At 41.3% G+C, this 27,002-nt stretch overlaps 1 protein-coding gene across 9 annotated transcripts in view; it reads right to left on the bottom strand.

The window, feature by feature from the left end:
* Positions 1-27,002, bottom strand: part of Fer (FER tyrosine kinase) — a 261,687-nt gene that overhangs the window by 219,184 nt on the left and 15,501 nt on the right. For all 9 annotated transcript variants that reach the window (XR_004768769.1, XM_027397739.2, XM_035441167.1 and 6 more), the window contains exons 2-3: positions 12,986-13,251; positions 2,932-3,105 (exon numbers count right to left, since the gene is read on the bottom strand). Coding sequence is in view for 8 of the 9 variants with exons in the window: in XM_027397739.2 (XP_027253540.1) it covers positions 2,932-3,105; positions 12,986-13,192 (381 nt within the window). In the remaining variant the exon portion in view is untranslated. The remainder of the gene's footprint in view (positions 1-2,931; positions 3,106-12,985; positions 13,252-27,002) is intronic.

The raw sequence follows: 27,002 nt of genomic DNA, 5'->3' as shown, positions 1-27,002 counted from the left end.
TCTCCATTTCTCCTGAATGGTAAAATTCCCCTGCAAATGGCACACACACTCTGGTGATGGGACACTGGGAAACCAAGCCGGAAATGAGCTGGCCACTCGGACCGTTAGTTAGCTTTCCCAGTATAGGAAGGTGCTCCATGAGCAGCTGAGAGAGAGAGAAGTTACTGATGATGATAAGCAAGCTGTGGACATTACATGCCACAAGACCCACCAGGCAACTGTATCCACTGCTGAACTAGTGATACAACTGTTAGGGAGATAGCCACCTCCATTCTTCTCCAAAGGAGAGAGTTCATGCCTCCTACTACAGACCTGATCAAAGGCTATGAGGCTGGGAAGGCCACAGCATTAGGAGAGCTCTTACAAAGATATTTGTGTTTACACCCATGGACTGCCCTCAGTTTTAGTCAGGGAAGCATCTCTTTGCAGCGGGTGGTAGTTAAGCAGACTCCAGTGCTGAGAAGTGACAGCTCAGCCCTCTAACGAATATCACACTCTCCGAGGCTTAGGAAACATCTTAGATAGGACAGAAAAAACTGTGGGGGCCAGACGGCAGGGAGAAGGGGCACAGAAGACTGTATTCTAGGCAAGACATGGCCATTGTACACACAATTCCCAGCAGCTGGGTGACTTGCACAGGGCCTACATAGGACTGGACCTGTCAATATTCAGTCATGGATGAGGGAAGGGCTCTTGAAGCCCAGCTCTTCCTATGAGAAGTCCACGAAGGCTGCTGGGGCTGGGGTATGGGAAGTCATTGTCTTCAGTCAGCAGGGGTAACCCATTCTCTCCCACCATGCCCGTGTTAGCACCCAGGTTAAAGTCAAACTCAGTGGGCTGGGAGTAGGAGGTGGACTTATAGGAGGGGAGGGCTAGGTAGAGAGGGCAGGAGAGGCTGAAGTTGAGTTATATACAAGCATGAAAGTCTCAAAAAACACATTAATTAATTAAAACCTGCAAAAAGGGGGGTTCACCAGCAATTTTTAAGAAAATGTCAGAGTCCTTTTAAAAGAATTATGCTCACCGATGCTCTTGATGACATTTTATAAATAAAGAACAAAAATTCAACAACTAGAAAGTAAATATAAACGAATTCAAATCCCTATACTTTCAAGAAAAAAAAAAAAAACACTGCTTAATTTTTGAAGCTGTTCAAGAACTGATTATTTTGAGAACTAATAAACTAATTTGAAAAAATTTACTCATTTGGCTTTTCCTATACATACTGTATTTTAGGGTATCCAAATAGTTGCAAAAAAGACTCTTCTTCTTCCACCTTTCTTCCTCCCTCCTCCTCTTCTTTTCCTTTGTTTTGTTTTGTTTTTTTTCTTTGAGACAGGGTCTTTCTACACAGGGTCTGCCCAGATGTCCTGGAAGTCACTGTGTTAAAAAGCAACCCTGAACTCACAGAGATCCACCTGCCTTTGCTCCTCAAGTGCTAAGATTGAAGGTGAGTGCCACCACAAAGCCCCCCTCACCAGAATTCTACTTGACAGAAACTGTTTTGTTAAAATGCATTAGGAAACAAAAGATGTAAAGACTTTCCATTGTAGAAACAGCAGTAAAACACGAGCTCTTGGGGTTGGAGAGATGGTTTAGTGGGGAAAGCGCTTGCCATGGAGGCATGAGAACCTAAGCTCAGATCCCAGCAACCCTGTAGATGCCAGGAGGGCAGCTTGTGCCTGTGACTCCAACCCTGGGAGGAAGGGCAGAGACAAAAGGACCCTGGAAGTTCACAGGCCAGCTAGTGTATCTGAAAGGACAAGCCCTGCCCCGGGTACACTGAAAAACCTTCTCAAAAGTCAAAGTGGAGAATGACTGAGGACACCTGATAGCTGTCTCTAGCTTACCCAAACACATACACATACAAACACACACAACACACATATAATACACACACAGCATGTTTATAAACAGCACACACACTCACATAAACACACGCACACACTTGCTCTAAGTAGGAAACATCAATGGTAGTTTCTAAAGACATTAGATAGAAGAGTTAAGGGGGGAATCTGACAGATGACGCTGACAACTGTGGAACTAATTAGTAAAGTTTAATATGAAAAAATCAAGCATTATATATACCCTGATATGAAGCAATAGGAAATCTACACATTTTATGATTTATTCTTGACCAAACTAAGCTTCTAGGTCTATCTAATTTCAAATTTATAGGAAAATAAGAAAGATTAAAGGATGGGTTTCCTAAGGTGATTATCAAAAATTTCATAATCAGTCCAGCATGGTGGCACACACTCAATTTATTGTTTCTTTTCTTTTTTTTTTTTTTTTTTTTTCAGGTTTTTCAAGACAGGGTTTCTCTGTGGCTTTGGAGGCTGTCTTGGAACTAGCTGTTGTAGACCAGGCTAGTCTCGAACTCACAGAGATCCGCCTGCCTCTGCCTCCTGAGTGCTGGGATTAAAGACAGCACTACCACCGCCTGGCTATTTCTGTTTATTTCATTTCATGTGTGTGAGTGTTTTGCTCCCATGTCTATGTACCATGTGCCTGCAGTGCTCATGGCGACCAGAAGGAGGCAGCAGAGACTGGCGATACGGATGGTAGTGAGCTACCAATGAGTACTGGAAACTGAACCCGGGTCCTCTGGAAGAGCAGCCAGTGTTTTAACCACTGAACCATCTCTCCAGCCCCAAAATCTATTTCAGTAAACAAAAAATAGATGTTCTAAGTTACACAAGGTCTCAGGGGCACAGCTTAACGGTGGGTGTGCTTTCTCTTCACTGGGAGGGAAATGGTATTACCACTAATATTCTCTGCTCACAAAGTGAAGTCATCAGTAATATTCTGTACACAATAAGGTTTTATTAAGACACCAAACAGACCCTGTCAGTAAATGACAATTTTAAGGTCAGACGGGACAACGTATTGACGTATGTTTTCAAAGATTTGCAGGAGAGCCAGGCAAACCTTGATCATGTCCGCTTCCATCTGCTGCTGGGCGCCCAGGTAGCTCTTCTTCACCTGCTGCTTGTCCCTGATCATCAAGGTGAGCCTGTGCAGGGGCCCGGAGCTCAGGTCCTCCGCGTGCGCCTTCATTATCCGACTAAGCTGCTCTGTGTGCTGAATCATCAGAAGCCAGGACTTCAAAAATAAGAATAAGGAATAAAGAAAATTAGCCTTTGTATTACAAGTTTCCACTATGACTTCAATGTTCAAAAGTTATAAATGTTTTATAACAATTTTACATTACAAATAGCAGGTTTCTGCAAAACTGCACAATGACCTATGAATGATTTAAGTACAAATGCTGCAGATGCCCAGGAGAGCCTTTGCGGAACTCTGATGCACACAGAGAATGACCTGTGGACTAGGAACCCATCGTGTTTGCTTTCAAATCTGAAAATAGGGCAGCTAACCTGCTCTTAACACCGCAAAGTAATTTAAAACTCCAGCATCACTTCCTTTAAGATCTAACATTTGACAAGCTGAGCATAGCAGCTCCTGCCTGTACTCTCAGCACTCAGAGGGTGAGGCATGCAGACTGTCACAGGTATGAGGCCAGCGTGAACCACACAGTGAGTTCCAGACTAGCATGGACTACATACAGCGTGGGGTCCTGTCTCAAAACTAACAACAACAACAAAAATTGATATAATCAATTCATTAACATCCCTTTTAATTAGTTATATTTAAATTGATTAGTATTAAAAGCCATATAACAACAAAAACATGAATACTGTCTTAAAATATAAATACCAATAACAACTTGTATGATTGTCTTTTTATCTGATATTTTCATCCTAAAAATATATAGAAAAAGTCATACAGCATGTATAGAAAATTAAGGCAACAGTAGATAAATAAGTTAAGCAGAAGAAATCGGTGTACTTAACCTGCCATCTGGAAGCAAATATTCTCTAAAGCTCTGTAAATGTATTATTATTATTATTATTATTATTTATTATCATTATTATTATTGAGAGTCACATAGGAATGCTGGCAACCCAGGGGAGAAGCCATCTTGGAAGCCAACATTAAAGACCACACAATGGGTCAGGTTGCCCTCCTCACCCATGAAGGCGTACCCTGTGCTGCCGCCCTGTACCCGATTATACTACCCACCTCACACGGCCCTCAGCACCCCCTAATACCTCCCTGCACTGCCCACCTCACATAGGGAGTGCCACTATTAGATGGTGTGGCTTTGTTGGAGGCGGGCTTTAAGGTCTCCTAGGCCCAAACTATGCCTACCTTCCTGCCGCCTGTGGATGGAGATGCAGGACTTTCAGAGCCTTCTCCAGCACCATGGCTTCTTACACGTCACCATGTTGTGCCATGATGACAATGGACTAATCCTCTGAAACTGTGAGCCCCCCAATTAAATGTTTTTCCTCTGTAAGAGTTGCCACGGTCATGGTGTCTCTTCACAGCAATAGAAACCCTAGCTAAGACAGGAGGGGAAGAAAAGTCCTATCAAATGCATGCTGCTTTCTTCTCTCAAGTCCTGTGCAGCACACAACAGAAATAAATAAATAAATAAATAAATAAATAAACAAATGGTCTCTGTTACGTCTTTCTAGCCTCACTCCTTTAAAAACCAACCTCTGTTGTCCAAATCTCAGCCCCTCAAAGTCATGGTCCCATATGGAGTACTGTTACTGAATGGGGGCTTGCAAGTGCACACGCACAGACACTCTGGTTACTCTGTAGACAAGTGAAGAAGCCCGTGCAGGTCGGGGTTTGTGTCACTCTTGACATGACATGCTTCGTTACAAAGCTAGAGATGAAAACGAAAGAGACCTCTCACTATAAGTTTGTCTTTAACTAACTAAAAATAACGGTAACGCTTTATAATCCCCATTAAAAGAGGAATTAAGAAACAAACATCTCAGCTAACCAATCCAAATCCAACACCAGATAATTCAGAACAATAGAGATGCTGATAGCACCCACTTTCCTGTGCCCCAGGAAAGCCAAACACTAATCTGTGACTTTTTTTTAAATTTTATAATATTATTCAGAATTTGTAATAATATGGATAAATACTCAAATAATATTACTTTTATCTGAAATCTGTGATTTTTAAATATTTTATGTAGTTTTTTTTTTTTTTTTTTTTTTTTTTTGGTTTTTCGAGACAGGGTTTCTCTGTGTAGCTTTGGAGCCTATCCTGGCACTCGCTCTGGAGACCAGGCTGGCCTCGAACTCACAGAGATCCACCTGCCTCTGCCTCCTGAGTGCTGGGATTAAAGGCATGCGCCACCAATGCCCAGCCTTTATGTAGTTTTTTTTTAAATCTGTTTTTTGTAGTCAAAAATAAGACTTACCTAAAAATAAATGTGCCACTTTTAAGTCACAGCCTAAAAAATGATTCAATTTAGAAAATCTCCCTTCTCCCCAACTATCCAAAAGAGGTTAGCTGCATGTACTAAATACAACCTGGCTGTATAAAATCATCGATATACATGACAATTTTGTGCTTTGGAAACCAATAGAGGTCAATAATATCAATTATCCTGAGATGCTGATATGTATGATAAGATCTTAAAAGTCAACCGCATGCTCAGCTTATTGAAAACAAAAACCACACACAGGAAGAAAATGTACACCTCCTAGGGCTGGAGCTGGCTCAGCAGTTAGAAGCACTGGCTGTTCTTCCAGAGGTTTGATTCCCTCTGCACCCATGCGATGGCTCACAACTACTGTCTGTAATTCCAGGTCCAGGCAATCTCTGCCCTCTTCTGACTCCCATGAACACTGCATACATGCAATGCAAAGACATACACGTAGCTAGAACACCCATGCACATAAATAATTTTTTTACATTTTTTAAGAAAATGTACACCTGTTAGAAAAGGACATGTCCTTTCTTGCCTTCTACCTTTGAACTAGCAGACATGTGGTGAAATGAATCAGTTTCCCAAAACAGGTAGTAATTTAAGTGTTCTGAGCTTATTATACCAAAAAGTATATATGCTGAGACACTGAGTAAAAGAACAAACTACTACTAGGTCTATAATTACAGCAAGGCATTGAAAACAGTCAACAAGATGACTCAAGCTTGAAAAATACCTAAATAATAGCTGTCAAAAATAGCTTTGTGCTATAGATTATATCCTCCAAGTACTTGCTTGCTTTCATTTGGTGGAGTTTTTTTTCAAAAAAAATTCTACATTAAAATTCCATGAAGAATGCATAGTTTCTGCACTACACAATAACTCAAAATAAATGATCCTCTGAAGCAACAGTTTTTATTTAAGTTTGCCTGTTATAGAAGGAAAATGCTGGAGTCTCTAAGTCCCTGGGGGAATACAGAAAGCCAGAAAACAACTCATTAAGTTTCCCTAAAACAGATTTTCAAAGACTCAACTCCAAGTACAAAGGAATCTTTAGATGCTCCCCACTCATAAAAAAAAAAAAAACTCTCCAAATTTTCATTAAATCTTGACTCCCCTACTCCAAATTGTCTCTAACCTGGCTGCAATCAAAACTAACTGAGTCTTTTAAAGCCATCAGTTTGGGGGTTCTATGACCAGAAAGCCTGATGCAACATGCTCCTGAGGCAGAGTGAGGGGTCAGTACTTTAAACCTCCCTGAGAAATTCCACTGTACAAGTTCTGTTGTAAGACAATATTATGTCACCAAAAATCTTCCCATTGTACAAAAGTATATGCTAAAAGTCACAGGGATTATAGATGTGTTCCAAGGATAACACTCAAAACATACTTGGGGATACATTTAAAAATACAACTTTATACAGCTTCACATATATTAGGTGATTAAGAAATACACTACAATGAACACAGCACTTTATCTTGAAAAGACTAGAAATACATCTGTCAAGGCAGGTTTTAGAAGGGTTATTATACCCATGAGTTCCTTGGAGTGGTAGAAATGATCCTCTAAGGAGAAGAGCAAGCTGCAGTGCCACCGGCAGATGAGCTGGCTCCTAACAAAAGAGTAGGGGACGGCAGCCAGCAAAGGACGCAGCGCACGTCTGAAACCTATTCCTCAGCAGCTCGGTTCAACTGGACACCATTCACAAACTCACCGAGTGCTTCTTCCACTTCCACACACTAGGAGAAGGCTCAACTTGTTCAAATTCACATTTCAAATGTTTTCTAAGAACTCTAGCTCCTGAGAACTATATAATACAAATTATATAATATTATATATAATAGATATATTACATACACAAAGCTTGTGTTATGTGGCTACTAAGTATTAACTCAGGATCACCAAAACATTTTTCAGGGTAGTAGATGAGTACTGCTAATACTTCCATCTATTTTGTGTTTAAAAGCTCACTATCTCCCTTCAAATAAATTGTATTATTGAGGATGGCCTATATCACTATAATGTACAGAGACAGAGCTGAATGTACTTGGACAGCTGCAATTTCAATGACTAACAAGACACAAAGTAAAAATGGTCTTCTGTACAGAGTAAAATGAAAGAAGTAAATGGCTACAGTAGCTGGGGAGATTACTCAGTGGGTAAGAGTCTTTGCTGCTCTTAGAGAAGAACAAAGTTGCCCGCCAGGACCCACAAAGTTGCTCACAAACACCAGTAACTCCAGTTCTAAGGGACCTAACACTCCTTCTGAACTCTGCATGCAATTCGCATGTGGGCATACACACACGAGATACACACAGACATACACATACATACGCATGTGGATAAAATAAAGCTATTTCTAAAGAATTAAATAACTGTTAAACACATGGAAAGTGCAGTTAATTATGCTCACTGTTAGGGAAATACATGATAAAGCCATAGTATATCGAATTTAGTATCTACTAGATCAGAAAAACTCAAAAGTGTGAGTAGGTAGAAACTGGCAGGCTCAAACAGATCTGGTAAGTGTGCAAAATGGCACAAGACTCATAAGGAAATTTATATTTATATTGGTAATATATAACAAAACTATACATACATTTATATTTTGACTCAGAAGGTCCACATCTATGCATTTACTATTACACCCATGAAAACCAAAAATGTCTCTATATAATGGCACTTTTACAACATTAATTGTAACTGCCAAATACTGTAGAAATTCTAAACTGGTTCTATGCTCGACTCTCCTCCTCCAAAGAAAACTGGCCTCCCAGGGGAAAGGGTTTAGTCCAGGGTGACAGAAAGGAACAATTCCCAGAAGCCAGGGAACTCTCACTCTGCCGAGGGGTAGAGCAGTGCTGGAGCAGAACCGAGCTGGAGCAACGACGGCTGCACAGGTAGGCCTCCATCTCCTTTCTAGAGCTCTTATCAAAGCAGAGCAAATGGAAAGCAAGCCATTCAAAGGTATGCCCTTGGGAATGAAGACAGCATGTGTACACTTAAAAACAACTTCAAGTAAAAATTAAAAATAATTGAGTCTATCCTGTACTTCCTGCTTATGTTTTACATTAAAGTTCACTGGAAAGACAAAAACGAAATGCAATGGCTAATTCCACACTTAATCTTGGGTCAAGGCAAGAAAAGCAACGTTTCCCAGAAAGGCCATCACTAGAACAGATGACAAGAGCTTGGGAAATGATGGCTGGGTGGAGACAACTGGGATCCAGATACCCAGGACCCACATAAAGTCAGGCAGCTGTGCAATCTGGCCTATAATGCCAGCTTGCTCTGGATAGAAACAGGACTGCAAGGGAGAGCTGGCTACGAGAGCAGGTCAGGGGTGTCAGCCATGCTACTGAAGGGGCTAGGTGGGGAGCCGGAGGCCAGCCCACAGGGACTGCTTCTCTCCTTTCCACCTCACCTAGGCAGGCTCTCCTTGCTTCTCATGCTGCTTACTCCAGGTAACAGATCGTCAGGCCTCTGGCCCCCACCTCACTATCGATTACAAACCCACACTACCACAGTCAGCTTTCCACAAGGCTCCCAGGGATGGAACTCGAGTTGTTAGAATGGCACAGAATGAGCTTTTAGCCACTGAGTCATCTCTCCAGACCAAGAAACTTATTTTTAACAATATTTTAACAGTAACATGTACTATGACTAGACTATTATAATCTGACTCATTATATTGCACATATATTCTTAGAAAACACATGCATAAATATTTCAGAAGAGAGGGACATAATATCCCTAACTACCTCATAAATTGTTAGACTTCCTATGACAGTGGAAAAACAAGTATTAATTTATCCTCTTACCTAAAATGATAACTAAAAAAAATGTTTAAAATTAACGCCACTCAAGAGACATCAGTAAATGAAACAATGATCCCTCGGAGACTACAAATCATGATATAAGCCCTAACATTACTAAAGCTGACTTGGTTTAAAAAGAGAGAGAAAGAGAATGTCTAGCTCAGAATTAAGCAAAACCCCAGTAAATGTCCAGTTGAGAAGAGTGATTTTGGGACACCAAAGGGCCAAATTACCCAGTGGACTAGCAGTACTTATGGTCCCCAAGAGAAAAAAAAAAAAAAACAGGGACAAGGCATTATAAATGAGAGAAGGACACAAAGGAACCTTCTGGAGGCCTACACAGACTCTCCCTCAATTACAGGGGTGAGAACTGGACAGCTTGCATGGGTGACGAAACCACTAGCACCCAGAAAACACCCACCAAAAGAAGATTGCAAGAAACGCTCTGAGAACTCACAGGCCCACAACTCAATTTACATTTTCATAACTGGACACTCTTTTGAGTATGACCATGCTGTATGGCTAGAGAAGATAAAGTGATCAGAAATTAATCGATTGTAGTTGGACGTACTAAATGCAAAAGCAAGAAGAGCATTACACTGTCTGCAAGTAGTTCAGCTGCGTCCCAAACACAATCCAAGAGAACAAACACACCTAACAAGATCAAATGCAAAGTGCATGAGGCCGGAAGCAAGTCACAGGTTACTGCACAGACAATGCAGTAAAGTGCCACTAAAATAGGACCAAAGCTGAGCCAGAAGAGGCTGGGGGGTGCGGGGGTGCAGCCCAATGGCAGCATGCTTGCCGGGCATACACAAAGCCCCGGGTCTGATCCCCAGCACCGCACAGGGTAAGGGAGAACAGGAAAGACACAAAGCAGCACACGTGACAGATACAACAGCAGGACAACCAAACAGGTGCCCAACCACATCCTTCCTATACATCAGGGAAACCATGGGAGACACAGACATAGAGCCTGACGGAACAGACGTTTATGATCTACTCACTATTAACATAGGAGACACAGACATAGAGCCTGACGGAACAGACGTTTATGATTTACTCATTATTAACATAGGAGACACAGACATGGAGCCTGACGGAACAGACGTTTATGATCTACTCATTATTAACATAGGAGACACAGACATGGAGCCTGACGGAACAGACGTTTATGATCTACTCACTATTAACATAGGAGACACAGACATGGAGCCTGACGGAACAGACGTTTATGATCTACTCATTATTAACATAGGAGACACAGACATAGAGCCTGACGGAACAGACGTTTATGATTTACTCATTATTAACATAGGAGACACAGACATGGAGCCTGACGGAACAGACGTTTATGATCTACTCATTATTAACATAGGAGACACAGACATGGAGCCTGACGGAACAGACGTTTATGATCTACTCACTATTAACATAGGAGACACAGACATGGAGCCTGACGGAACAGACGTTTATGATTTACTCATTATTAACATAGGAGACACAGACATGGAGCCTGACGGAACAGACGTTTATGATCTACTCACTATTAACATAGGAGACACAGACATAGAGCCTGACGGAACAGACGTTTATGATTTACTCATTATTAACATAGGAGACACAGACATGGAGCCTGACGGAACAGACGTTTATGATCTACTCATTATTAACATAGGAGACACAGACATGGAGCCTGACGGAACAGACGTTTATGATCTACTCATTATTAACATAGGAGACACAGACATAGAGCCTGACGGAACAGACGTTTATGATCTACTCATTATTAACATAGGAGACACAGACATGGAGCCTGACAGAACAGACGTTTATGATCTACTCACTATTAACATAGGAGACACAGACATGGAGCCTGACGGAACAGACGTTTATGATCTACTCATTATTAACATAGGAGACACAGACATAGAGCCTGACGGAACAGACGTTTATGATCTACTCACTATTAACATAGGAGACACAGACATGGAGCCTGACGGAACAGACGTTTATGATCTACTCACTATTAACATAGGAGACACAGACATGGAGCCTGACGGAACAGACGTTTATGATCTACTCACTATTAACATAGGAGACACAGACATAGAGCCTGACGGAACAGACGTTTATGAATTACTCATTATTAACATGGGAAATTCACATAACCCTCAGAGAAACCAAAGCTATGATGAGCTTTTTAATTCACTGAGTTGAATTTTGTAACTATGAGTGACTGACAGTCATTTACTGTCATTCTTCAGCACGTGGCTATGCAGTTTTTCCATGACCTTCATTTCCGAGAGTGGCCTTTGTCTACCGTGTGCTCTCACAGTGTGGTTGAGAATCGCTGGCTCATGTACCATTCCTTTGTCTTTTGTGTTCTTGATAAACTACCTCTTGCTCTCACCTCACAACTGTCTGCTTCGACACCTGGTTGGAGAAATTGTAGAGACTAAACATCACTTATTGGCCTCCCAAGTACTGTCTACTACAGACTTCAAAAAGTGGGAAGCTCTTAGGACTTTGGATATTTTTATCAAAAAGAAATATATCGGGGGCTGGAGAGATGGCTCAGAGGTTAAGAGCACTGACTGCTCTTCCAGAGGTCCTGCGTTCAATTCCCAGCAACCACATGGTGGCTCACAACCATCTGTAATGAGATCTGGTGCCCTCTTCTGGTGTGCAGATACACATGGAAGCAGAATGGTGTATACATAGTAAATAAATAAAAATCTTTAAAAAAAAAAAAAAAGAAAGAAATATATCGGGGACTGGGGGGGGAGAAATATATCATTGGGGAAACAGGGTTTTTAGTAGTATTTTTATTAATCCCTTGAGAATGTCATAGAATTTATTGTGATCATATTTAGCCCCTGTCTAGTGTCATCTTCTTACTCACCCAACTTATTTTTTTTAACCAAAGTCCAATTTGTTTTGCCAACTACTCTAAGGAGTGGGACCTGCCTGCAATGTGGTCTACTACCTACCAGGAACCACACAATTAAAGAAAAGTGACTTGTTTAATGTATTTAAATATTTTTAAATATTACACAAAGTAGAAAGTTTGCAAAACATCACTTGGTACCGAGTGAACATTTATCCACTAAAAAGAAAATTAAGGTTGGGGATGGTGGTGCACACCTTTAATCTCAGAACTCGGGTGGCAGAGGCAGGCATATCACTTGTGAGATTAAAGTCAGCCTGGTCAATGTAGTGAGTTTCAGATAGTCAGGAAAAATTAAAGGGGGTAAATAGATGAAAAAAAATTAAAGATGATACAAAGAGAAAGTGAATGTTAAAATAACACACTGAATTATATTTAATAATAGTATCAAATAACCACATTAGAATATATTGGGAACTCAGAGGATATTAAAGTAACACATAAACATTTACAGATTCAGGAACTGGGGAGACATGTCTGTGAGTAAACATGACATCTGTATAAGCCTGAAAGGCTGAGTACAAACCCCTATATACCCGCACAAAAAAGCCAGACGGACCAAGTGAGCCTGGACTCTGTTTTGAGGCAAAAACAAGTGGCTCCGAGGAGCCTGCTGCCCTGCCAGGCTAGCGGCCAGGCTAGGCCCTAGCCTGACTAAGTCCTAAATCGGGGGGCCTGAGGTAGAAAGCCACAGCAGACAGCAGGTGTCCTCCTCCGGCCCCCACACGCAGGGTCACACATCTCCACACGCATGCATGCATCATGTTTGTAGCATGCATAGGAGCAGATAAAACAGCACTGAGAGAAAATTTAGAACACTGTGATTTGACATGGGTATGCTCATTCTGTTGTGCCATCTATGTGTCCTAAGGAGAGCCATGACACCATACAGAACAACAGAAGAAACCACTCTTACCTTGGACACGTTGCTGACATAATTCACCTGCACAGTACTTTCTTTATCAACTTGATTACAAAGATTCTGTAAAGTATACGCATATTCTTTATCACTTTTTATTCTCAGTGCCATAAATTTCTTCACTGTTTCCAGTAACCGTAATTCCCAGTCTTGCAACTTTAACACAGCTTCCTGTGAGTTTCTCAGGTCACTCCCAAATCCCATTTTGTAAGGTACTGCTTGTCCTCTGTACCACACGAGTGAGCCTGCTAGTCAGCGCATATCTGTGGACATAAACATAAGAGGTCCCAATTAGAAGGAAATCAGTCCTCAAAGCAAAAGCATGGTCAATTTCTGTTTCATTAGGAGTTTTTAAAAAATGACAATGAGATGTCTTCTCCCAAAGGTCAGGAAGAAGATGAGCGTGTGCACTGTATTGCTGTTATTCTGAAGGTTCCGGGTATTGGAGTGACGCTGCAAACCAAAGGATTCTCAGGAAAGGGGCTGGAGAGATGGACGGGGCTTAGACCGTGCCCCGTTCTTCCGGAGGAGCTGAGTCGGTTCTCAACACTCGTGAGTGGTGGCTCACCACAGCCTGTACTCCAACTCGGGGGATCTGACATGTCTCACGCCTCAGGGACCTGCACACTGCCACACACAGGGACACACATACTCACATAACTAGGATTAAAATGACACACTAGATAAGAAGTGAAGTGATTTCCATGTGCAGAAGGCACCACTTCAGCACTGAAGATGAGGGCGTCAGAATGAGTCTGAGAGTAGAAATGTCCCGCGGGCGCTCATGTGCTACGTCTCCTCCCCAGCTATCAGCTACTCAGGAGGTGATGGAAGCTCCAGACGGGAGCCTCGCTGGGCAAGCAGGTCACTGGAATGTGCTTTTAGAGATCATACTGGTCCTGTCCTTTCACTCCGAATCCCTATTTCCAAGGTGAGGAGCTTCTACACACACATGGGCTGCCGTAATAGATTTCACACCCAAAGCTCAGAGACAGCCAAAGAACCACGGAAGGAAGACAAGGAAACCGGGAGCCAGAGTAAATCTTTCTTCCCTCCATGGCTTCTCTGGCATATTTCATCACGCAACACAGTGCTCACTGACATGTGCACTACATGGTTAAAAGTCAACCTAATGTCCATACATCAGCAACAATCTGCCCAAAAACTAAATTAAAAATGAATTTCAAGGCCTGAGCCTTGGTGGTGCACGCCTTTAGTCCCAGTGCTCGAGATGCAGAGGCAGGCAGATCTCTGAGTTCAAGGCCAGCCTGGTCTACAGAGTGAGTTCCAGGATGCCCAAAAAAACCCTGTTCTGAAAAACCAGAAAGAAAAAACAAAATCAATTCCATTAACAAAAGCATCAAAAAAAGAACAAAACACTTGGGAACAAGCCTTTTTAAAATGCAAACTTGTATTCTTCAAACTAAAAAGCTGAAATTACAAATGACCCCATGAAAGGCTCAAAGGTGAATCCAGCAAGAGACTCCAGTTTCATCTCTACGTATGACATCATATGTAATGAAAACATTTTGTAAGTGAAAGAAATTAAGACACAAAAGACCACATATTGAATAAATCTATTTACGTGACAAGTTTACAATAGGCCAATTAGAGCTATAAAATAGATTTGTGTTAGTCTAGGGCTAGTGAATTTGGAGAAAAACAGGGAATGATAACTCTCAGGTATTAGATTCTTTCTTCGGTAATGAAAGTGCCCTAAAATCCATTGTGACGGCAGCACAACTCTGTGAACTGACTAGAAACAACTAAACTGCACAGTTCCACCACGTAAATTCTTCAGCATGTGAGTGTTAACTTTTAGATATGGTTTGATGCATCCCTCAAGGCCATACATGTTGGGATTTGATCCCCAAGGAGAGGTAGTAAGAAGATGGAATCCCAGTGTAGTAGTTAGGAGGAGGACCTCTGGGAGATGAGCAGGATGAAGAAAGTTATTAGCATAGACCCCCTGACTGAATGCTGGCAGTCATAGCTTCGTAAGAGGGAGACAACCCAGAAACTGCTCTTTGCTGCTTCTCTCCTCCCTCTCCCTGTCTCCCCTCTTCCTCTCTCTGTCCATCTCTCCCCCTTTTTCTCCCCCCCTCTCTCTCACACACACCCTTACTCCTTGAAATGTCCTGAACCATCTTGGGTCTCTGGCACAAGGCCATCTCCAGATGTGGCTCATGGGCCTTGAACCTCCAGACCCTAACCGAATGAACCTGTCTCGTTTATAAACTCCCTGTGTCTGTCAGTGTTACAATGCTACTGCTACTGGTGACAGAAAGCGGACTAGAACTCAAACAATAACTCAAAACAGTTATTTAGCAATCACTAGATCGAACTTAAGATCAAGTATAGGCCAGCTCTCAGAAACCTCCCCCAGGCATGCTCCTTGTTCACTGTAAACCCTGAAAACCATTGCCCGCCGGTTTGTCTTTCCAGCAGTGACTTTTAAACCGGGGGTGGGGTGGGGATGGGGTGTCAGGCCTTCCTCTTCCAGGTCTGGGTCACCCAGACTAGAAGTCAGGGGTCTCACTGTTGTGGTAGTGGCTCTCAGTCTGTTCGCTTTTGTGGTGCTGGAAATTGGACCCCAGGCCTCACACATGCTAGGCAAGTGCTCCCTACTGCTGAGCTGCAACCTGAACACAGAATTCTGTTTCCAGTTAACGACACTGACCCCATCTAAGCTACACAGATCCAAAGGAGATTTCTCTCTCTAACTCCAGTTGCTTTATCTGAAATTCAAAAATTATTGTTCTCCAAGTAGAGAATAAATTACAATTGTTCCCCAACTGAAAGATGTTTAATTATATGAACTATAAAGTAATTAGGAAAAAATATTTATGAGTTATAAAAAACTCCTTGCTAAAACTTCCAAAGCGGCAACCAAGAATGAGTGGCCCTTAGCTGAGTCGTAACTACAGAGGGACCAACTTACTCACCCGAGTGTCAAACAGGATGACTCCAGGCTTTTGATCCCAGACATCAGCTTTAATACAAAGACTCTGGGTTTGGCTCGGTGGCAGAGTATTTTCTAGTATGCAGAAGCCCATGGCTCAATCCCCAGGGCCACAGTAGAAAAGACAAAGACATTTTGTTGTTGTTGCTATTTTTACCTGCAGCTAGTAAAAACATATTTCTCACCTCATGTTCAGCTAAACAATAAAGAATATTCTAAGGGAAGAAATGCTGAGACTATTTTAATTTAAAAAAAAAACCCTAAATCTATGAGTGTGGTTCATTATAGTCCTAACGTGGCATAAATACCATCTCTGCTTCTAAATGCATCCTGATAAGCATTTCTCTTATTTCTTTTTCATTTCTGCTATTAAAGCTACACTGGAGGAATATTAATCTGAGTATTCCATTGCTGTAAGAGATCACGACCCCAGAGATTTATAGCTATATCTGTCACGTATGGTTTCAGTATCCCTTTCTGTCCTTCTGGTCCAATGTAGACCATTGAGTTAACATTCTGTCGAACTCTAGATAGAGTTCCAATTCCTAAAAATTGTACATTTGCCTCTCTAAGAGGCCATTTTTGAGGCCAAGACTTTTGAGTAATAATAGTTACATCTGCCCCAGTGTCCATTATGCCAGAAATAACTTTATTATTAATTTTAACTTTTAACTGAGGCCTTTTATCATTAATAGAAGCTTGTCAAAATATGCGTTTCTCATTTTGTCCATTTACATTTGATTCTTTATCATTATTTAAACTACCATCTAGAGCAATATCTTTTTTTACAATATGTAAAGAACTATCTATTGTTCCTGTGAGAGACTGTCTTCCATTGCTATTGGGAATGACCTGACCTTTCTCGATGTGGGGACCTTCTTGAGGTCCCCCTCGGGGTTTCCCGACCTTAAGGGGTTTCCTTGTATGTCCCTGGTCGATCTACATTCATTGGTCCAGTGTCTGCCCTTACCACACCTTCTACACAATCCAGAAGGCAGTGGCCTTCCATATGAGGCATTGTTAGAATTTATTTGTCTACAATTTTTCTTAGTATGTCTCATTTTACCATAGTTGAAACATCTAGGTTCCTGGCGCCTTTGTGGCCTCCAGGGGAAGGCTCTTCCTCCCCAAGGTTTTGGTTCATAGTAGCAGTAACCTCTAGCCTCTTGGTACCTATGTTGACCTCTGTAAGGTGCTTCTCCTTGTCAAGCCCTTACATCCTCACCTCTAGAACTTTTAATTTCCTGTTGCCGTTTTAAACCTTTGGAGATGGCTTCTCCTACCCAAGCTCCAGTATCTTGTACATTATAGTCAATGTTGGCTGCATACAAAACCCATTCTTCTAACGGAGCTGATCTGATCTTTAAAGGCAAAAGTATTCTTTTGCATATAGGGTTTGTATTTTTATAAGCTATTGTATATATAATTGATTGTCTTGTTTCTGGATCTGTTACCTGTAATTCTACTGCCCTAGTTAACCTTTGTAAGAAGTCCTGGAACTGTTCTGTAGGTCCCTGTTCTATTCTGGTATAAGCTTCTAGACGTTCTCCTGGCTCATGAACCTTATCCCAGGCATTTAATGCTGCTTTCCTGCAAAGAGACAGTATATCGTCATCATATGCAGCCTGAACCTGTGGGTCAGCATAAATACCCTGACCAAGAAGCTTATCTAGAGGCGCTTTAAAACCTTCCTTTATGCCCTGATGTTTAAGGAGCTTTGCCTCTTCCCTTACCAATGCCTTTCATTGGATTTGGCATGAATTCTCAAGTACAGCTGTTACCAATAGTTCCCAATCTGTGGGTGTCACCCTGTTAAAGGTTGCCCATGAATGTAATAGCTGTTTTACGTATGGGCTATGGAGACCATATGAGACAACTGATTCTTTAATATTCTTAAGATCCTTTGGCTGTATAGGTTGCCATTCATAAACCATTTGTCCATGAGGGTGTTTTTTAGAAGCTGGCTTTTCTACCATGGTAGCTGGGTACACTAATGGTGTACGAGTAACAACCTTAGAAGAATAGTCACGATACCTGGGTGGAGTAGGTGCCTGGGATTGGAGTGATTCTGCTTCTGAGGCATCCCATTGATCTTTAAGCCTAGCAATGATATCCTTTTGAAAAGTTTTAATCTCCTTAATCATAAAAGATTTTAAGCACGTTAGTGAATCTGTAAATTGCTCTAACTGTTCATCTACACGTTTTTCTAGGTCTTTTATACGATCATCCTTAGACAGCATCTGGATGGCATGGAAACTGCCTTCTAGGTATTGGAGTCTAGATTCCAGGTCATGATTTGTTGATTTTGAGTCCTCAGCAATCGACCGTATGGACCTATGTAATCTGTCAGCCCTGTATTGTAAATTATCTTCCAAACATTTAAATCTAGACTCAAACTTCTGATCTGCTACCTTGGATGCTTCAATGACTGATTGAATGGCATTGTCCAATTCTTTAACCCTATGCTGGGTATTTTGTACCGTTGCATCTAGTTGATGAGTAACATTGCCTATCTGAGTTTCTAGCTGGCTATAGATATTCTTTAGCTGGTCATGGTCTTCTGACAGCCTAGCCTCTAAGGCCTCAGACATGGAGGATCTCTCTGTGTTTATCTTATCATAAATGCGCTGTATCTCATCAGACAGCTCTGTCGTTAGTGTATTGGACATAGAGCCAAGCTTATCATCCAATTTCTGTTCCACTTGTTGCACAATTGTGGTCTGACCTAATCGTAAAGCTGTTATTTCCTGTAAGCAGGTGGTGAGGTTATCCTTATCCCTATTTCTGTGTCCTCTGGCTAGTAATACTATTTGTACCAGCAAGCTAACTGCCATTATGGCATATAGGCCAGTAATTGGCACATTGACATCCTCCTCAAACAGTGAATTAACGTAATAAGCAAAAATATTATCAATTTTAGCAAATGATAAATATTTTGCTATAATTTTACCTGATTTCTATTTTAGATGTAGTAAATATATTTGATCAGCAGGTAGCACAGGCGTTCGGTTATTCCGAGGCGTTTGGCAGCAGTCGGTCAGCGGTGGAGAAAGATCACAAAAGCGGCTGCGCTTATCTTAGAGAGTATACGGCCTTGCGGCTATAACCATTGAAACAGATTCGGGCTTTCCCGCAGGCCAGGGGAAGCCACAGCTGAAAGCGGAGGCCTACCTGGACTCTAGGCAGCTAGAAACTGTCTCTGAGCTGGGTGGATGGTTCTGAGCAGCTCAGCAGCAGTGGGTCGGCTGCTAGCCGGGAACGCCTGTGGAGAGTGGGTGCTTTCCGGGCCTAGGCGGCGGGCCCGATGGAACCCACAGCCTGTCCCAAATGGGGTGTGGGTTTCCAATATCCCACTTCTGACACCAGATATAGTAAGAAATTACCAATACGAAGTCAGGTAGAAATAAAAGGGTATTTAATAGGGAAAAGCCTTACTTACAGAGCAAACCAGCCAGCCGATGGTAGTCTGTACAGCAAGAAGCAAAGAGAGACCGAAACCGAAAATGCAGTCCCCCTACTCACTCTGACCACGCCCTCACAAGCCCTCAGGTACTCCTGTAGCCAGCCCCTAAGAAGGCGTGGCTACAGCTTCCCCTACATGGCATAAATACCATCTCTGCTTCTAAATGCATCCTGATAAGCATTTCTCTTATTTCTTTTTCATTTCTGCTATTGAAGCTTCAAAAAATTGTGTAGAGCTCAGAAAACAAATGGGAAACAGAGTCTGGCAGAATCTGGGAAATGTTCCAACCTGTCCTAAGTGCTTATTTATGTTTGTTAATATTCTAGGTTAGAATATATATGTACCTCTCTTTAGGAGAAATGGAAAAAATATTTTTAAAGTAAGGCAACTCCATAATAAATTAAGTGTGTAATTGTTGAACTGTATGACATGGCAAATGCTTAAGGAATTATCAGATCAATACACTACAAAAAACAAAGTAAGTCAACTCCATAGTGAATTAACTGTGTCTAATTGTTGAACTGTTTGATATGAAAATATTTAAGGAATTAACTATCAGACCAACACACTACACGTAACTACCCTGTTCATGACAAATCGGATATATATAAGACTAGTGTTTACAATAACACCAAACTAGAGTATCTGAAATACTCACCAGTGGACAGTAGTGAAGTAGAGTGCAAACCAGCCCATGGTTCACCTTTTCTACCAGGAATAACCACGGCAAGCAGAAGGGATCCTCTAGAGAGATCCAATTATAGCAATCAATCCATGCAGGGATGTGGTAGTGTGTCTTTAGGACATGTCTCTTACACTCTGAGAAGGGAACTTTGGCTGGGCTCACAGCCGAAGTCATGATACTTGTTGAGATTGAATAGACTTCACTTGATGGCCTACTGTGTACTCAGCCTGTTTACCCTGCCTTTGTGAGAATAATGTAGCCTTTATGTCTCGGATTTCCTATGTACTCAGCTTTTACAACCTAAGCTAATGCACAGCTGTAATCTTAAATGATGTGCTCTTCCATGCTCCTGACCCAGATCAATGCATGTGTGTATAGGTGTTAAGGCAATTGTTTTCTGAAAACAGCCCACAGTCAGAAAACCAACAGATATCCATCATAAATGTTGGCAGCAGCCTATGGATACTGCTTGATAACCGTGTGCTCACAGTCATGTTTTTTATGGACTCAGCTGGGGTCAGTGACTTAATCCCTTGTAAAACTGTTACTGACTTCTGCAAAGTATCCCTCATGCCTTTCCCCTGTGATGCTTCCTGTACTGTTGAATAACTACGGAACAAAGCTCTAAGGAAAGGGTCAGATACAAATGTCAAATACAAACTACAGACCGATGAAAGACACGGGGAGAGGAATGGAGAAGCCAAACTTGGGTTCACTCCCGGGTCAGATTAAAGCAAGGGGAATTACTGAGTTTTCTTTCCTTACTGTGAAACCAACCTACTTGGAACCTCTGAGGATATATGTAATGTGTTTGACTGAAACTCGAGTACCTTATGTACTCACAGGTCTGAGGGACCCCTTCCTCATTTGGAGCCTCCAGAACAGGCGGGCAGGACAGGGAGGAAGGACCTGGCTTTTGCACAGAGTACAACCCAAGAAAGCCCAAGGTAAGAAGCCCTAGGACACAGAACACGCACTTCCCCTCCCGTAGACACACATGACTTGACCTAAGAAAGAATGGGCTGCCTTCTGAGGTAGCACAAGTAGGAGCCACTGGGAGCCCAAGAGTTATCTAATAAACTAAGGAAACAGAAACAACAGTGCAAAAAAGTTCAACTGTCCCTGGAATAGTACCCCATAAAAGCAGACTTGAGACCTACATGCTGAAAAACTAAACAAGGTGACTACTTAAGACAATAACAGATTAAAGTGGTCCCAAATATAACATAGCACATAACGTATATAGGGTTCAATCAGAAAATACACCAAGAGAATCACAATTTTAGTGAGAAAAGATAATTAATATTAGTACCAAGACAAATCAGGCACCAGCATAACATGGTAAGGGTTTTAAGCAGTCACAGTAAAAAACACTTTAGCGATGAAATATAAACTGTCTTGAAACAATTGTAAAAATACAAGACTGAAACAAGTGAGTCAAGCTGTAGGAATAATCAGACAGAAATTACAGAAGGAAGAAACAAAATTTAAAATGTCCTCACTCTGCTCCACAGTACAGTGGGGATGACTGAAGCCTCTATGGGTGAGTACAAGGACAGAACAGAGTCCCTCCAACCAGACAACACAGAGAAAACAAGAAAAAGACAAAACCAGAGACCTATTCAACACTCACAAAAAAACACAACTCCTCCTTATCAGAGAGCAAGGGGAAAGAAAGGTGACAAAACAATAGTGTAGAAAATACAGCCAAACCTGCTTGAACAAAACAAACACACACACACACACACACACACACACACACACACACACACACACACACCATATACATCAATGGAAGCCAGAACTGTATGGTATTGACTCAAATAGACAACACCTCAAAATAGAATCAACTGTGCTTAACAGACTTCTGACAACGGTCTAAAGGAGAAAGCATTGGCCCTCTCAACTCTAACCTAACACCTTACTTAAAAAAAAAACAAAAACAAAAAAAACAAAAAAAAAAAACTAAAACTAAAAGCAATCATGGACCTAAAGTGATAAAATGTAGACAGATTTACTAATAAATTTAGATTAAAAGAAAACCTGGGAAGACATTGTCAGGATCTAAAGGAAGGGTGTGCTTAGGTATGAGATCAAATCCATAATCACAAAGAGGAAAATGCACTGTTCAAAAAGAAAATCTTTTACTCCCTGAAAGCCTGCGTAATCAGAAAAAAAACATAGCTTTTGAAAAAGATAAAAGAAACTTGGAAGTCAGTGGCCCATCCTATAAAGGAAAAAAGCTAATGATTAAGATCAAAAACTCTTCTGAGATTGGTAAAAGCAGTGAGGTCACCATGCACACTACTTCCCCCTAGATTGTAAAGACAGACAGGTTAAAAAATGTCAAGTCATACAGAGCAGAAATCCCACAAATAAGGCTACACAAGTGAGGACTTGCCGAAGCTCAATGTGCAAGTGGGAGCTAGAGCCAAGTCCAAGTATTCGTGAAATCTCGCCGGTATTACTTCGATGACTTAAAATTAATTCATATGTATATACATACATACATACACACATACATACATACATATGACACAACAATTAGTAAAAAAAAAAAAAGAAGAAGAAGAAGGCCATGAATTTGAAGGAAGGGTATAAAAGAGGGTTTGGAGGGAGAAATGCTGTAATTAAATTATAATCTCAAAAATAAAAAAATAATGGCTAATTATACCAATAAAAATTGCAATCTTTCAAAATGCCCAGCCTTTGACATTCTGTATGGAGATGCAGCCCTATAATACTAGCACTCAAGATGGAGTTAGCAGCAGGTCTAGGCTATGTAGTAAGAGTCTATCTTAAAATTAAAAAGCAAAACAAAAAAAACTTCAAACTACAGTTCATAATATAAGGCTCACAAAATTATCCATATTGTTCTAGAAGTAGTAAGAGGTATGGAGAAAATGTATTTTCAACTGTACCCAGAAGTTACCCAGGCGGGTGTACACAGTTACGGATCTGTAATATAAATTATAGACAAGCAGGTCAACGATCTTCTGTAGCCGCCATCTCCATCACTTAGAAAAGTACAGAGTACACATTCGAAATCTAAAAATGAATTAAGGGGCTGAAGCTACACAGCACTGCACCAGCATCCCCAGTGCCCAGCAGTCTACACTTTGTATCACTTTTCTCAGCAACTACAGGCAGGAAGGTTTACTGCGGCTTGAAGTTCAGAAGAATGTAGCCCATCTTGGTGGGAAAGACAAGGCAAGAGCAGCTCCATAAGCAGAGCCAACCAGGAAACAGAGACACAGGAGCACCAGTGCTGAGGTGACACCTCCCTTCGAATTTTACTCAGTGCAGGACCTCATCCCATGCAGCAGTGCTGGTTACATCCCTAATTTACACCTCACTACAAACGCCCGAAAGACATACCCACAACTGTTTCTCCTAGGTGAGTCCAAATCCTGTTAAGATCACCATGAAGACTAACCACAAGGAGATAATTGGCATTAACCTTATTAGCACTTACAGTGTTAGGTGTTAGGTACTAATTTTACAACCACACCCTACAGGTTAAAATTAAAAGTGCTTCTGCCTGGTAATCAAAACAATTTCCATCTTCCATGCTAGTCACATAGCTTTATTAAAACTTACTTATGGTTCTAGCTAGCTTTAACTGCTTTAACAAAAGAAGGGAGTGTCACCTGAGGAACTGCCTGGGTCACATTTGCCTATGAGCATATCTTTGAGAGGCTTTCCTGGTTGAGAATGATGAGGGAGGGCCCAGTCCACTGTAGGCAGCACCACTCCCTGGACAGGTCTAAGAGAGCTAGCTGAGCATGAGCCCTGGAGCCAACAAACACCATTTCTGCGTGGGCTCTGCTTGAGTTCCTGCCCTGACTTGCCTCAATGATGGACTGCCCACCTGTAAACCAAAATAAATCTTCTTCCTCCTGCACCTTCTTCTGGTCATGGTGTTTATCACAGCAACAGGAGGAAACCAGAACATCTGGGGTTCCTAAAGTCTCCTCCGATCTTTCACACCTCTGTGCCGTTCCCTGCAGGAGCCATTCCCCCAATCTAAATGTCTTTCTACTCACATCTACCTGGAAAAGCTTCAGCAACCAAATCCAAAAGGTGTGTTCTCTGTGATGTCCAGCGCACAGCAAACACTACCCAGCCTGCATTAAGCAGCCTCCTTCTTCGGGTCAGGAACAGTGTGTGACTATCTCTAACAGAGCACGTCTTACAGTACATTTTACTCTTTGTATAGTCTACTTCTTCCATTAAACTACATACTATCTGGAAAAGAACATACAGACTTTCCATTTGTATACCACTGGGGCACACATAGAATTCTCTATAATTTAGGGGATGGCGCCCTAGCTAAGAAGCTAAGAGCATATCCACTCTCACAGAGGATCCAAGTTCTGATTCCTAGCACCCACCAGATGGTGAACAATCATATTTAACTCCAGCTCCAAGGAACCAGATACCTCTGCCCTCTACAACACCTACACTTAAGTTCTCACATACATACACACATAATTTAAATTTTCCTTTAAAAATGCATATAATTTAGTGGATATCAATTACAAATCAGGCAGTAACAGGATGTTATACAAAAGTATATGTATGTGTGTTATCAAAGTCATCTTAAAAAAAAAAAAAGAAAGAAAAGAAAACCCAGGTCTCGTGCAGCCCAGACTGAGCTTAACCTTGCTGTGTAGCTGAGAACGGCCCTGGCCATCTGATCCTCCTGCCTCTATTTGCAGAACTGTTACCACCACATGCATGCAGGATGCTCAGTTATGCAGTTCTGGGGATTAAACCCAGGGCTTCAAGCACACTAGGCCAGCATGCGACCAACTAAGCTACATCCTCACCCCAGTGTTATCTCTTTGTAAGAAACAAGTATATAAAAAGTCAAACTGATATAAATTTACTAAACTGCTGGCTATTTTAGATTTGTTTAACCTATTTATTTGCATCTATATTATTTAGTGGTCTCCAATTTGAGACTGCATTTTCCCATAAAAATGATTAAATTAAAACTTTTAAAGAATCATTAAAATGCTGTTTTGAAAATTAGTTTAATTTTCATAGAATATATCCACACATACAGATTTCATAAACAGAATGAAAGTTATTAGATAGCAAAATGTAAAACAGATAACAGTTTCTTTACAGGATGGCAAAATTCCAATGGTAATATCTTGTGACCATGCAGACATACACAAGTATCTGTTCTAAAATGCATCCTGTTTCTCAATTTTTGGCTTTATAACTGTCAACTTTTACATTCTGCAAATACAAAGAAATACTGGTTCTTCTGGGCATTATGGGATACACTGTAATAATCCAAGCACTTAGGAGTCTGAGGCAGGAAAATGAGAAGTTCAAGGATATCTACCCTCAACTACATAGTAAGTTTGAGGCCAGCCTGGTATACATTGTACGACTCCATGTCTGTCAAAAGCAGAGTAACTGAGGGAGGGGGGGGAGAAGGGATTAAGAAAAGAGTGAAATGAATGAATGGATGCTGTATTTTTATTTTTTTATTTATTCACAAATTTATATAATTGAACTCACTATGTAGACCAGGCTACTCTCAAACTCACAGACATCCACCTGTCTCTGACTCCCAAGAGCCAGGATTAAAGGCGTGCACCAGTATGCTTGGCAAATATGCCTGGCATATTTTAATAACATAAAGAAAATTTAATCTATACTGGATATTCTCTCTCAAATTAGGGAAACTTATTTTAACACAGATGTCTTATTGTTTTTTTTTTAAGTATTTTTCCTTCATCTAAAATTGCTAAAGAGACTGAATCAAGTATACCATTGGAGGTTGGCAAATAAGCTACAGAAGCTGTGTAACACAATTACGGGTAGGGGACATAGTTCAGGGCAGGATTTGGGGGACAGAGAAAACACTGGAAGGAAGAAGGCAGAGTCGCCAGCCAGACTCACGATGTGACAAGCCATGAGCCACGTGGCAGCACATGAATTAATAGAAATGGGCTAACTGAAGTTATAAGGACTATTTAGAAACAAGCCTAAGCTACTGGCCAAGCTTTCATACTAATAATCAGTCTCCATGTGGTTGTTTGGGAGCCGGCTGGCAGGACAGAGAAAGACGGTCTTCACATAACCACAAAGACGGTGCCATTCACTACCAATTACCAGGCCATGTCATGGACAAAATACTGTGTCTTAAATTTCTGCTAAGCTTTCTGCTTGAAAATGATATTTCTAGCTCCATGTAAAGGTCTGTGGCCTGGCCAGCCTATCTGAACTGCTTTAGTGGATGACAATCTGCCCCTGGGAAGTATAACCAAACAGAGAATATGTTTGCTCTTAATTTAACTATTGTATCATTATGTCAAGAAATGTACACAAAATAGTAACATCTACAATTGAAGAGAGCAGAATTATCAGCAGAAATTCTTAAAGGAATTGACATGAGTCAATAGGCCTTTCTTGTGTAACCACAGAAATAATTATTAGGAACACAAAGGTACAGCCTTCAATTTACAGAGAAGTAAAATGAGTTCGCAGTAATAGCAACCCTGCTGACAAATTCAAAAGTCATTCAGCAAACCTGTATTGAGCACCTATTTGTCACACACTTGTCTTAGTGACAAAAACACCAGGAAGAATAAAGTTACAAAAGCACAGAGACAAATGGAAAGCTAAATAATTCAATGGGGTGCACACAAACATGGGCTCCTCAGGAAGGACGCACAGCACTCTTCCAACCCACATAGGAAGGAGAGCATGACTGAATAATATGTGCTATGAAAAGACTGGGGAAAAGCAGCGCAGATAAGTACACGACACAAAGTAACTTAGGAAAGAATGGAGCTGGAAGAGCACATGGGTCAGGTCCCGAGTCCACCCTGGAGAAAGGAGAAAGGGAGGCAGGAAAGACGGAGGAAGGGAGTCTTTTCAG

The sequence above is a fragment of the Cricetulus griseus genome, chromosome 2 (assembly GCF_003668045.3).
Source record: "Cricetulus griseus strain 17A/GY chromosome 2, alternate assembly CriGri-PICRH-1.0, whole genome shotgun sequence".
Lineage (NCBI taxonomy): Eukaryota > Metazoa > Chordata > Mammalia > Rodentia > Cricetidae > Cricetulus > Cricetulus griseus.
This window is presented reverse-complemented; position numbering and strand designations above follow the sequence as displayed.